This window comes from Geotrypetes seraphini, chromosome 5, assembly GCF_902459505.1.
Source record: "Geotrypetes seraphini chromosome 5, aGeoSer1.1, whole genome shotgun sequence".
NCBI lineage: Eukaryota > Metazoa > Chordata > Amphibia > Gymnophiona > Dermophiidae > Geotrypetes > Geotrypetes seraphini.
Window position 1 is genome coordinate 98,230,250 of NC_047088.1, and position 12,461 is coordinate 98,242,710.

A 12,461-nucleotide genomic window follows, 5' to 3' on the forward strand; every position below is an offset into this window, starting at 1 on the left:
GAGGTAGGCCATTATCAAAAAAACCTCCTTTTGGACATTTTTTTTGATAATGGACATTTTCCCTGCTTCTGCTTTCAACGTTTAAGGCCTTAGGCCAAAAGGGGGCTTAGACTTTTTTTTTTTTTTTTTTAAATTATGCCCCTCTATGTCTACCATGCTATGTTTGTATATATAACACTATGTTTGCCATGCCAGGCTTGTATATATAATATGTTTACCATGTTAGCATACATAGATAGCAAGCATAGGGGTCCTTTTACTAAGGAAAGCTAACTGATTTAGTGCACGCTAAATGCTAAGGCGCCCATAGAATATAATGGGTGCCTTAGCATTTAGCGTGCGCTAAGCGCTCGCTAAATTGATTAGCGTGCACTAAATCGATTAGCATGTGCTAAATCGGTTAGCATGCCTTAGTAAAAGGACCCCATATTTTGGCAATGCTATGCTGTATATATAAAACTATGGTTGCCATGCTACTCTGTTAGCCACACTTCCAATACTATCCCCCTCTTTTACTAAGGTGCGTTAACCAATTAGTGCACACTAATCGAATTGGCACACGCTAAACGCCTACGTGTCTATAGACTAACATGCATACGTTAGCGTTTAGCGCGTGCTAATCGGTTAGTGCACCTTAGTATGTTTGTCATGCATGTTTGCATCCATAATGCTTGTTATGCTATATCTCACCATACCATGTTTGTCATGTTATAAGAACATAAGAATAGCCTTACTGGGTCAGATCAAAGGTCCATCAAGCCCAGTAGCCCGTTCTCACGGTGGCCAATCCAGGTCACTAGTACCTGGCCAAAACCCATGTTTTTCCATGCTTTGTTAACTGTTTTGCCATCTCTGTCAAACATTGGCCTGCCATGCCACGTTTGCCATCACCCTGCAGAAATTCACTTTAATCACTTTAATATGTATGTAAACTTGTAACCCGTTCTGAGCTCTCCTGGGAGGATGGGATATGTGGAGGGGCATAATCAAAAGGAACGTCTAAGTCCATTTTCGTCTAAGTCGCAAGTCGTTCAAAGTAAAAAACAGCTTAGGACACATTTTTGAAAAATGCGTCCAAATTTACGTCCTGTCAATCTGATCGTCCAAGTTATTAAATCGTCCATCTTTATACCACATTTTCGTCCAAGTCAAAAACGCCTAGAACAAGCCCTGTTGGATGTGGGAGAGGTCTGCAAAGTGATGGACTGAACACCCAGACATGGCACCTAAATAGTAGGGTACCTTACAGGGCACTGATGTGAACTTTACAAAAAGGGTGGCATGTTTTCATCTCACTACAGCTCCCTTATAGTTCATGGTGAGCCCCCCAAACCACCTCCAGAATCCCCTAGACCCACTTATCTACCACCCCAACAGCCCTTATGGCTGCAGGAGCCACTTATATGCCAGTACAAAAGGGTTTTAGGGGAGTGCACGTTTCAATATTAATGCAGTGATTACAGGGGCTTTTGGGCATGGGTCCTCTTCTCCAAGGGTCCCTAATCTACCCCTAAGATGGCTTAAGACGCCTCTGTGCAGCATGACTAGGCTTTCCTATGCCAGGCTGCCAGGTGATGATGTTCTGAAGGCACAATTTCGAGTTGTGATTAATATTTTTATGGGGGGTGGGGGTCGGTGATCACTGGGGTAGTATGTGGGGGATCTGTATTATGTATTTGCAGTGCTTATCTGGTGACTTTAGGTGGGTTTTTGTGACTTAGACCATGTTTTAAATGGTCTAAGTCACAACGTCCAAGTTCCGTCAATCCTATGCTGTATAACTTTCGGTTATACATGCAGTACAACTAAGTCTAAGCCTGCCCATGTCCCGCCCAAATCCCGCCCTCAACACTCCTCCTGAAATGCCATGTTTAATTATGGTCGTTCAGCGGCACTATGAAGGCCTAGGTCATTTAGAAATACGTCCAAAACCCGTTTTTATTATCGGCCCAAGTGCTGACTTATGCTGGTTTCTGGACGTTTTTCTCTTTTGATTAAGAGTCCCATAGCCAAATAAATGAATATCTTTTATATCTTATATTTATTTATTTAGATTAATATCCCATCCTCCCCAGAGAGCTCAGAACGGGTTACAAGTTAACATTCATGCAGGTACTTTCTCTGTCCCTAATGGGCTCACAGTCTAAGGGATCCTTTCACAAAGATACAGTATGCACTAATGCATGCTTAACCACAGCAAAAATGGCTTACCAGAGGGTGCGCTAAGGTGCCCAGCGGTAATTTGGAGAAGTGTGCACGCTACCCACATGCAAAAAATTAAAATGTATTTCTTACTGCTGGGGGCAGGCCTTGGGGTTGAGAGTCGGCATGTTCTGCCCCTAACCTGTTAGCTCAGGTTCAGTGGCGTAGTAAGCAGGGGCGGTCCGCCCTGGGCACCATGGTGGTAGGGGTACCGGCACCCTTCCTCCTCTTCATCCCCGCCTATTCCCAATCCTCCCCTCGCTGCATGCGCGCCCTTCTTCCCTTTCCCCGTACCTCTAATGGTTCACCCCCGCAAGCAACAACTTCAACGTGCTCTTCGTAACCGCGTCATCTCTCCCATTGACATCACTTCTGGGTGCTGTGTGTAGGAAGTGAGGTCAGAGGGAGAGCTGACGGGGTCACGAGGAGCTCGTTGAAGTTCTTGTGGCTTGCGGCGGTGAACAACTAGAGGTATGGGGGAAGGGAAAGGAAGGGGGAGCATGGGCGCAGTGGGGGGAGGGGCACCACCACCCCAGGTACTTCTTAACCCTCGCTACGCCACTGCTCAGGTTTAGTGCGTGAATTCCTATTGCCTACAAAATAGGTGGTGATAGTTTGGAAAACCCTATATAAAAGCCTATTATTGTGAAGCTAAAGTCAGAGATGGACCTAGGAGGAAGTAAAACAAGTGGCGCCTGGCTATTTTACCCCAGTAATAAAAATAGCCTTAGCACACAGGACTCCAGTCATGATACATGTGCGTCGTCATGCCGTAGTGGCACGCATCTGTGTAGCTGAAAGCTATGCCATTGGTAGTTTCACTACTAGTAGGGCTTCCCATAGAGGACAGATTTCAGTGGAAATGTCAGACTAACAATGTTCCACCCATCTAGGTGGCAGCAGATTGGCAATGTTGGAGGCGTTTGATGTGACAATTGTGACAACATCGAATTTATGCCTCACAGAAGAAAGGCCTAGCAATTTCCATCTGTAATCTGCCATGAAAACTTGATATTATCAAGTCTTTAGGACTCAAACACGAGTTGATGGCACCTAACCTAGTACACAGGAATGACCCGCTTAACAGTGTGCTAAGGCCAGTTTTTACGACTGTTTAGTAGAAGGACCCCTATGTTTTAAACTTGGAGCAATGGAAGTATAAGTGACTTGCCTAGATTCACAAGGAGTTGCAGCTCCTTTCAGCTGGATAAAAGGAGGGCCAAAATTAACACCCCAAAATTTTTTTGGGGGGACCAACAGAAGAGGAACTGTCAGGAAATAAAATATGAGTTATATAAAAGCCATTCCCAGCTGGCTAAATAGCACTGAATATCGGGCAGTGTGAGAACAAAATTATGAGTTATATAAAAGTAGGGTTACCAGACGTCCGGATTTCCTTTTGAGGACATGTCCAGGGGTCCAATTGGCTTTCCAAACCTGGCACTTTGTCCAGGTTTTGAAAAGTTTGGAACAAATCACTGTCGGGCAGAAGCGCTTCTGTGCATGTGCGGATGCGCTCCTGCCCAACAAGAGCAGGCAGCGGAGGGGGTGGGGCTAGGGTGGGATTGGAGGCGGAACTGGAGTGTAAGGGGCTTGATGGGTGGAACTGGGGGCGGGTATAGGGGTCCAGGTTTTCCAAACGGAAAATCTGGTAATCCTATATAAAAGCCTATTATTGTGAAGCTAAAGTCAGAGATGGACCTAGGAGGAAGTAAAACAAGTGACATCTGGAAGATGAACCAGTTGGTGCATTTTCTGACAGTTGCTCTTCTGATGGTATATAAAAAAAAAAATATATATATATATATATGTATATATATATTTGCTCATTTTGGCCCCCTTTTATCAAGCCGCAAGGAGCTGCAGTAGAAACTGAATCCAGTTCCCCAGCACTGTTAGGCTACTCCTTAGTATTTCCTGTTCCTTATGATCAGACATCTTACTTCCTCTTTCAGAACATTGCACCCAGTGATGCCTGTTGCTTATGCTTCAGTTGACTGGGCATCTTGTTAGTAATTATAAAATTAATTGCTCCTGTATCCCTTTTTGCTGTGTTTCTCGTCCCAACAAAGTCTCTATTACCTTTTATGTTTAGGCACCAGCACTAACCCCACACAGGCTGTGCCCATCTATGAGAGACCTGGGGCTGCTGCTGCTGGTGGCACCGATATGACTAGTGTTCTTACCACAGCAGTAGTGCTGCCCATGACCCGAGAGGTACCTAACAAGAACACCTTCACTGCGCCTCCCTCTGACTTCCTCACCACGCCCCCTGTCACTCCTTCGGTCTCCATGGTGATACCACATCTGGAAACAAGCTCTGAGGAGGTAGGCCCAGGGCTAGGAACCACCCTTCCTGGAGGCACAGGGCCTGAGGCATCTATAGGTGTTCGTGCTGCAGCAGCAACCTTCAGTCCAGAGGGGGAGGAGGAGACCACGACCACATTAATCACCACCACCACCATCATCACAGTACACACACCAGGTGAGTGTGAGTGTCATTTTGCTTGCATACAATTGAATGTGCCTAGTTATACACCCATTTGTATGTAATTATAAGTGTGTAAAGTGCTAAGTGTAGGTATGTTTATCTGTAAATGTCTGCATGGTTGTAATTACATATTTGCATGTGATTGTATATTTGTGCAGCTGCATGCTTATGTCTGTGATTTATGGCATAGGCAGCAGAATGCTGATTTTTTTGGGGGGCCCCAGGAGCTCTGCCCTGGCGCAAGACCTCTCAATAGCTCCTAAGTCCCCCACTCACCTCCTCCCGGCGCTTTAGTTTTAAATCTTCAGCAGCCGCTGCGCAGTGACCCCAAGCAGGCCTGCACCAGGAAGTAGAATGAAGGGTTCCGGGGCAGGCCTGATGTTTGATGCTGCGTGGTGGCTGCCCGAAGATTTAAGCATAACACCAGGAGAAGGGTGGGTGGGAGAGCTAAAAACAGTGATCGAGAATTTTGAGGGAGGCCATGGGTGACGGGACAAAAGTGCGCGAGACACCAGCGCGCCGACAATCTAGTGCAGACAATTTGGCGCAAGACACCAGCGCGCCACGGGAAAATTTACTTTTAAAGAGCTCCGACAGGGCGTGTGGGGAGAACCCCCCACATTATAGAGAAAACTGAACTTTTCCCTAAAAAAATTGGAAAAAGTTCAGTTTTCTCTATAATGGAGGGTTCCAACCCCCCGAACTCCTCCCCAACAGCAGCACAAACAGTATGAAGTAAAGTTGGGGGGGGGGTTCCCCACTCACACCCCACTTTGGAGCTCTTTAAAAGTATGCTTTCCCGCGGCGTGCTGGTGTCTTGTGCCGAATTGTCGGTGCGCTGATATCTCGCACGCGAATGACTATGAACTAGGTCATGGCCCCTGTGACCTCCCCCGTTCCGACGTCTGTGATTTATGGATTTGTATGAACATCAGTGTGCCCATATCAGGGTCTCTCTGATGGATATATTTGAATTCTGATGTTAAATAATGCTAATTTTTGAAGAGTTGCCCTTCTTGTGTGCAAAAGTCAGGATGAGCTGGTACAGAAAATGAAACCTGAATCTGTTGGTAGCTGGACCCCACGGATATTTGTTCAGATAAGTCAAATGAAGTTAAGAAATGTTATTCCTGCATGTTTGTTACTTACGCTGTGGGGGCCAATATTCAGATTGAAGGCGGCAGCCTGATTGCCTTCTTCGGTGGGTGGTACTACGACTACTATTTATCATTTCTATAACGCTTAAAGGTGTATGCAGCGCTGTACATTTAACATTCAGTAGACTGTCCCTGCTCAGAAGAGCTTACAATCTAATTTGAACAGACAGGACATCTCAGGGTTGGGGAGTTTCTAGCAGAAGAAATGATACGATGGGTAAAAAAAAGTGGGCCTTTAGCTTGGATTTGAATACTGCTAGAGGCGGAGCATGACGTATTGATTCTGGCGGCCTGTTCCAGGCATATGACGTGGCAAGAAAGAAGGGACAGAGTCTGGAGTTGGTGGGTGGTGAAGAAGGGTACGGATAAGAGGGATTTACCCAATGAACAGAGGCGGTGAACCCAGAAATTCAAAGCCTGGGCTGAATCTGGCCACTGGCATTGAATTTCTGGTTTAAGTTCAGCTATGATAAGCATAGTTGGCCAAGCTGATAGTCATTGGCTGGCTGGCTATGACATAGCAGCAAAACTGGACTGGCCGCTAGACTTAGCCAGTCAGCCAACATAGCCAGTGACTGGTATATTCAGCGGATGAGGTAGTTAGCCAGCTTAGTGCTAGCAAGCTAGCCAGGAGCTGTTCCCGGCAGGCTAAATAGCACTGAATGTCAGGCAGTGTGAGAATAAAATTATGAACTATATAAAAACACATTATTGTGAAGCTAAAGTCAAAGATGGACCTAGGAGGAAGTAAAACAAGTGATATCTGGAAGATGAACCAATTGGTGCATTTCCTGACAATTGCTCTTCTACTATTCCCTCGCCCCAATTTTTTTTTTTTTTACTAAGTTTGGCCCCCCTCTTATCAAGCTGTGTTAAGGGTTTTTTTTATCACCTGCCATTGCGGGAAAAACTCTGATGCTCATAGAAATTCTATGAGAGTTGAAGCTTTTACTGCAGTGGCCGGCGGTAAAACACCCTAAAGCAGCTTGTTAAGAGGGCCTTTGTTTTACTGCCCCCTACAGTATAAGACTATGCATATCTAATTTTTTTTTTACCTGAATTGGGTCATATGACTGACAGATTACTTCTAAATGACAGCTGAAGCCACCACAAAGCAAACCACCTCCTGAGCTTTGCATTCCATTGCCACTTTGCAGTAAAAGAATGCAAATATAGCTATGTGTAACCAGTACACTGAGTAGATATGGCATGGAACTTCACAGGGGCAGTCGCACATACAGCTACCACTTAAAAAGAAACCTTGCAATAGATTTATCATTTCTGATGCAACCCTTCCCTCTCTCCCAAGTGCTTTGCAACAGTAACATCACAGACCCAGAGGGATACATCGAATCACCTGATTACTCAGGCTCCACCTACTATGGCGGATTGGACTGTACTTACACGGTCACTGTCTACCTGGGCTATGGAATCGAGGTGCAGGTGAGAGAGACATCCATGATCCAGTCATAGAAAGAAAGCTCTGTATTCTTGTACAAATAACTGTAATTTAAGAAATCTTTGTAGGGTGGTCTTTCCTATTAAATTTTGTAGTTCCTTTCTGAAATGTTTTAAAATTGTTATTGCAAACTGCTTTGATTGCTTTTGTATGTTAGCGGCATATCAAGTGAAATAAATCTGTAATCTGTTATATGAAAGTACTTTGGTTTCCCATTTAAAAAATGTTTTGGACCCGTTATGAATCTTTTATCAGAGTGAAAGTGTTTTAGTATTCCTTTGTTTTACATAGGAAAAAAAAAGCCTGTTCAGATACCTAAGACACTGGTGTTCTATCCCTCAACATGAATAAATCCATTTAGGGCTTGATATTCAAGCAGTGGCAGAGAGCATTTTACTCATCACCAATGGAATTATTTCTATATACAGTGGAACCTTGGTTTACGAGCACAATTTGTTCCAGAAGCATGCTCGTAAACTAATTTACTCGTATATCAAAAGTGAGTTTCCCCATAGAATATAAGAGAAACTCGCTTGATTAGTTCCACCTCCTCCCCCCCTTCCCATGGCCACTGGCGCTGCTCTACCTTACTCCCCCCCCCCCCCCGAGGCCACCGGTGCTGCTCCACACTTCCCCCCCCCCCCAGCAATCCACCATCCCCCCGCTCGCATCGCCCCCCCCGGCCGCGATTTGGCATCCCCCACTCACCCAAACACATTCTCTTACCCCTATCTGGCACCGGCACCAGCACCAACGCACAGGACATGCCGGTGCCGGTGCCCGAAGATCTTCCCTCTTCCTTGTGCTGGGCCTTGAGCATCTGCGCATGCTCAAGGCTTTCTAGTTCTCGCTTTCTCCGAGATTCTCCGAGAATCTTGGAGAGAGCAAGAACTAGAAGCCTTGAGCATGAGCAGATGCTCAAGGCCCAGCACAAGGAAGAGGGAAGATCTTCGGGCACCGGCATGTCCTGTGCGTTGGTGCTGGTGCCGGTGCCAGATAGGGGTAAGATAACGTGTGTGGGTGGGTGGGTGGGGGATGCCAGATCACGAGAGGGGGGAGGGGAGAATGGAAATGCCGGATCACGGGGGTGGAGGGGGGGGGATGGCGCTCGTAAATCGAGTCAAGCTCAGTTGCCGAGGTGCGGACTTTGCAAATGTTTTGCTTGTCTTGCAAAACACTCACAAACTGCGGCACATTTATAGCCGGGCTGTGTCTGAGGTTCAGCTTTGAGTATTCAGCTATTTTTGAGCTGGCTAACACAGGGTTGCTAGCCAGCACTTAAGCAGCCATTAATATGAGTTGATATACTGATCCTGCATTTTACTGATCTAAGCGGTTTACAGTGTATCAAACTAAAATGAAATTAGTTACTTGAGAAAAACTACCCTATTTGTCCCGAAGGCTCACATCTAGCTAAAGTAATTTATTTAAAATGCACATGCTGTATCAAATTCTACAAAAAAAACCCCACCTGTGCAGCAATATGACAACATAGGGCTCCTTTCACGAATGTGCGCTAGCATTTTTTAGCGCACGTACTGGATTAGTGCGGGCTATAGTGCGTGCTAGCCAAAATCTACTGCCTGCTCAAGAGGAGGCAGTAGCGGCTAGCGTGTGCGGCATTTTAGCACGCGCTATTCCACGTGTTAAGGCCCTAACGCACCTTCGTAAAAGGAGCCCATAGGGCTCCTTTTACTATGGTATGCTAGCATTTTTAGCGCGTGCTGCATTGCCATGTGCGCTAACCCCGCGCTACATGCCAAAAACTAACGCCAGCTCAATGCTGGCATTAGCGTCTAGCGTGCGCGCTAAAACCACTAGCGCAGCTTAGTAAAAGGAGCCCATAGTGTTAAAGAAAAACTTAGCAGATGGCTACAAATGTAAGTCTAGAAATCCAAATAAAACTTTATTCCCAGAAACCCCCCAAAATGGTAGATAAGTTAGGCTGGACAGCTCCAAGAACTCCCTGAGATTATAAAACACAAGTATATTTAAACAGAAATATTATATAGGCTATACACATCTATATATACACATAAAATGTAACGGCTGAGGTTCTTGTAGTAACGTCATTAAATGCATCAAGTTGGAGAACAGACCAGGCTGCTATTTGCAACCACAACACTCACTGAGTGACCCTGAAACACACAGTTCTTTAATGACGCCAATGCGGGAGAACCACAAGACCAAAGCAGTGAAGGAAGCTCACAACTTGTTCCTTAAGGAAGCACCGCCATCCCTGGATAGAAGCAACATATTAGATCTTTGTTCCTAACTGTTGAGGAGAGCGACTTTACCTGGGAAGCCAGTTTTTGGACTGTGGAAGGAACTGGCGGCTTCAGCATCACTTGTGGCAGTGCTCCTCGACCCAATGGCGTAGTAAGTGGGGAAAGGGGGTGGTTTGCCCTGGAGCGCAGTCTTGCTCTGTGTGTCATTACCTCTCCTCCTCTCTGTGCCCCCCCCTTCCCACTCCTCCCGACTTGCTGTGCGCATGCTCCTTGCCTTCCGCCGCACTTCTTCAACTTTGGCGCACGCAGCCACCAACTTGCTGCCCACGTCGGCCTCGACGCTTTTTTTGACGTCACTTCTGGGACCCGTATCTAGGAAATGACATCAGAGCCCGTGCATAAAAATAGGACAGACTTTTATGTGATATGATATGATATGATATGATAATAACAGTTTATATACTGCAGAACCATGAAGTTCTAATCTATACGGTTTACAATAATTAAAAAAGTTACAGATTGAATAGTACTAACAGAGTTAAGATTTAGCGGTCAGTTATTGTGGGGAAAGATTGTGCAGTACATTACATTACATTACATTACATTAGGGATTTCTATTCCGCCATTACCTTGCGGTTCAAGGCGGATTACAAAAGGTTAATTTAAAAAGACAGAAATTACAATGATTAGCTAGAGAAGTAAGTTGTAGATCTTAAGAGCATTTAGAGGTCGTGTTGTTATTGCTGTTTCAGGAATTTCTTGAAAAGTGTGGTTTTTATTTCTTTTCTGAACGTCCTATAGTCTGGGGTGGTCATCAGAAGGTTGGAGATCTGGTTGTCCAGTCTTGCAGCTTGAGTGGCTAGGAGGCCGTCGTGTAGTTTTGTTCTTTTTACTTCTTTGATTGGGGGGGGTATGAATGGGGAGTGCGTTTTTCTGTGTCTGGTACTGGGTGCTTGGATGAGGCGATTGTTCAGGTATGATGGGCTGTCTCCGTGTAGGGTTTTAAAGTACCTAAGTACTTTAGGAACAAATATGTTTTTAGGTGTCTCCTAAATTCCCCATAAGTATTCGCAAGCATGAGAAATTGTTTCAGATCTTTACCCCATAATGCTGCCTGATAAGAGAAGGTGATGGTGTCTTTTAAATTTACATCCTTTAGCCGGTGGAGAAACAAAATTCAAGTTTGAGCTTCTCTTAAGTCTTTTGGTTGAGAAAGAGAAAAGGTCAGTTATATATCTGGGGGCTAGGCCGAAAAGTACCTTAAAGCAGAAACATCCAAACTTAAACTTCACACTTGCCTCCATCGGCAGCCAATGCAGGAGTCGGTAGGAAGGAGTTATATGGTCGAACTTCTTCAGACCCAAAATCAGCCTGATCGCCGCATTTTGCACCAGTTGTAATCGTTGCAAGTTCTTCTGGGAAATTGCCAGATAGGCGATGTGGTCCCATTTATGTACTAAACCTGGCTGCTTAAGGGCTGAATATCAGCCCTTAAGTGGCCAAGTGCTGGCTCCGCCTCCAGAACATTCCCAGCATAGGTAGTACAATCAGAGCAGTTTAGAAATTTTTTAAATAAATAAATAACCAGTCAGCATCTGGCTAAATCACTTTGAATATTGGCCGGTTAATGTCCCATTAGTCATTCAGCCCTAGAGGAAAATGACTCTATTGTATGTTGTCAAGCCCGATGGTTGAGTAGCTCTGCTATCCAGGAGGTCAGTTTTAATATTTAGCTTAATTGGTGGTATGACAGAGCTCGACATTCTATGGGGTGAAAAACATGTAAATTTGAGCCCCTAATCGGAGAAAGCTTTCATATGCAGCCTGCTATGTGGAGGCATGTAGTAACACTCTGCGTTCATGAGCTGCTGGGGTACAATATCACGCAGAACACTCATTTATGCAAAATTAAGGACTCCTTTTACTAAGCTGCGATAGCGTTTTTCGCGCGCACAGAATTGCCACGCGCGCTAAACCCGCGCTATGCAGCTAGAACTAACACCAGCTCAATGCTGGTGTTAGCGTCTAGTGTGTGGGCGCTAAAACTGCTATGGCAGCTTAGTAAAAGGAGGCCTACATGAAAACCAGCACACACAAATATGTTTGCAAGCTGGTTTGTGGAAAAGTGTTAATAGTGAATCTAGTTTATCTTTTGCTGATTTCCTGGAAGGAAAGTTTCTGGTAAAAGGTTTGCTACAAAGGCATTAGCATTTCTAACAAACTTTCACTGGAAACAAGCTGATGACCTGTAGAAAATTCCAGGGGTTAGTATCGGGGCAGGATCAATGTGAAGGTGCCTGCAAACCTGCCAAGATTCTCACCTGAGGATGGTTTGGTAAAACTCCTGACTGATCTGTGATACTTGGCCCAGGGCAGGGTGCCAGGAAGCAATTTTAATTAAGGGAGGCCTGTGGTTAGCATAATATAATTGACAATAATCTGCTGATGGTCTGAATTCCTAGCAGTAGACTATCCTATGCTTCCCTTTATAGCTCCAATCCCTCCCAGGCCTTCTGAGGCCACATCTTCCCACACTGCTGCCAGCCTGTGCTTCCTCATGCTCTCCTCTTGGACAGCTCTCTTTCCTCCCACCAGCTCACTACGAAAAGGGCTAAGCCTAAGTATGGCAGCAGGTTGTGAGTGAGTGCAAGAATTACAGCAATGCATTTTCATAGGTCCATAGTGGTCCACTCTGCATCTGGGTTCTGGGTAGAAGGTAGGCCCTATGAGCATGTATTTGCTCAGGGCAGGCCCCACACTCATTTACAACCTGCTGCTGCCACCACCACCACTGTCAAAAACTTTCCTGGCAATTTCCCACAGACATGTCAGAACATCTGGGAAATGGCAGCCTGAGGAGGGAAGTGGACAAGACCATGGATGACGGAAAAACAAATACTGAAAACAATTTGGGTGGGTTATAT

General features: G+C 45.4%; 1 protein-coding gene across 1 annotated transcript in view; it reads left to right on the top strand.

The window, feature by feature from the left end:
• SEZ6L2 (seizure related 6 homolog like 2) overlaps window positions 1-12,461 on the top strand; it is a 168,787-nt gene that overhangs the window by 55,071 nt on the left and 101,255 nt on the right. Inside the window, exons 5-6 of the mRNA XM_033944067.1 lie at window positions 4,298-4,687; window positions 7,160-7,293. Of these exons, the coding sequence (XP_033799958.1) occupies window positions 4,298-4,687; window positions 7,160-7,293 (524 nt within the window). The remainder of the gene's footprint in view (window positions 1-4,297; window positions 4,688-7,159; window positions 7,294-12,461) is intronic.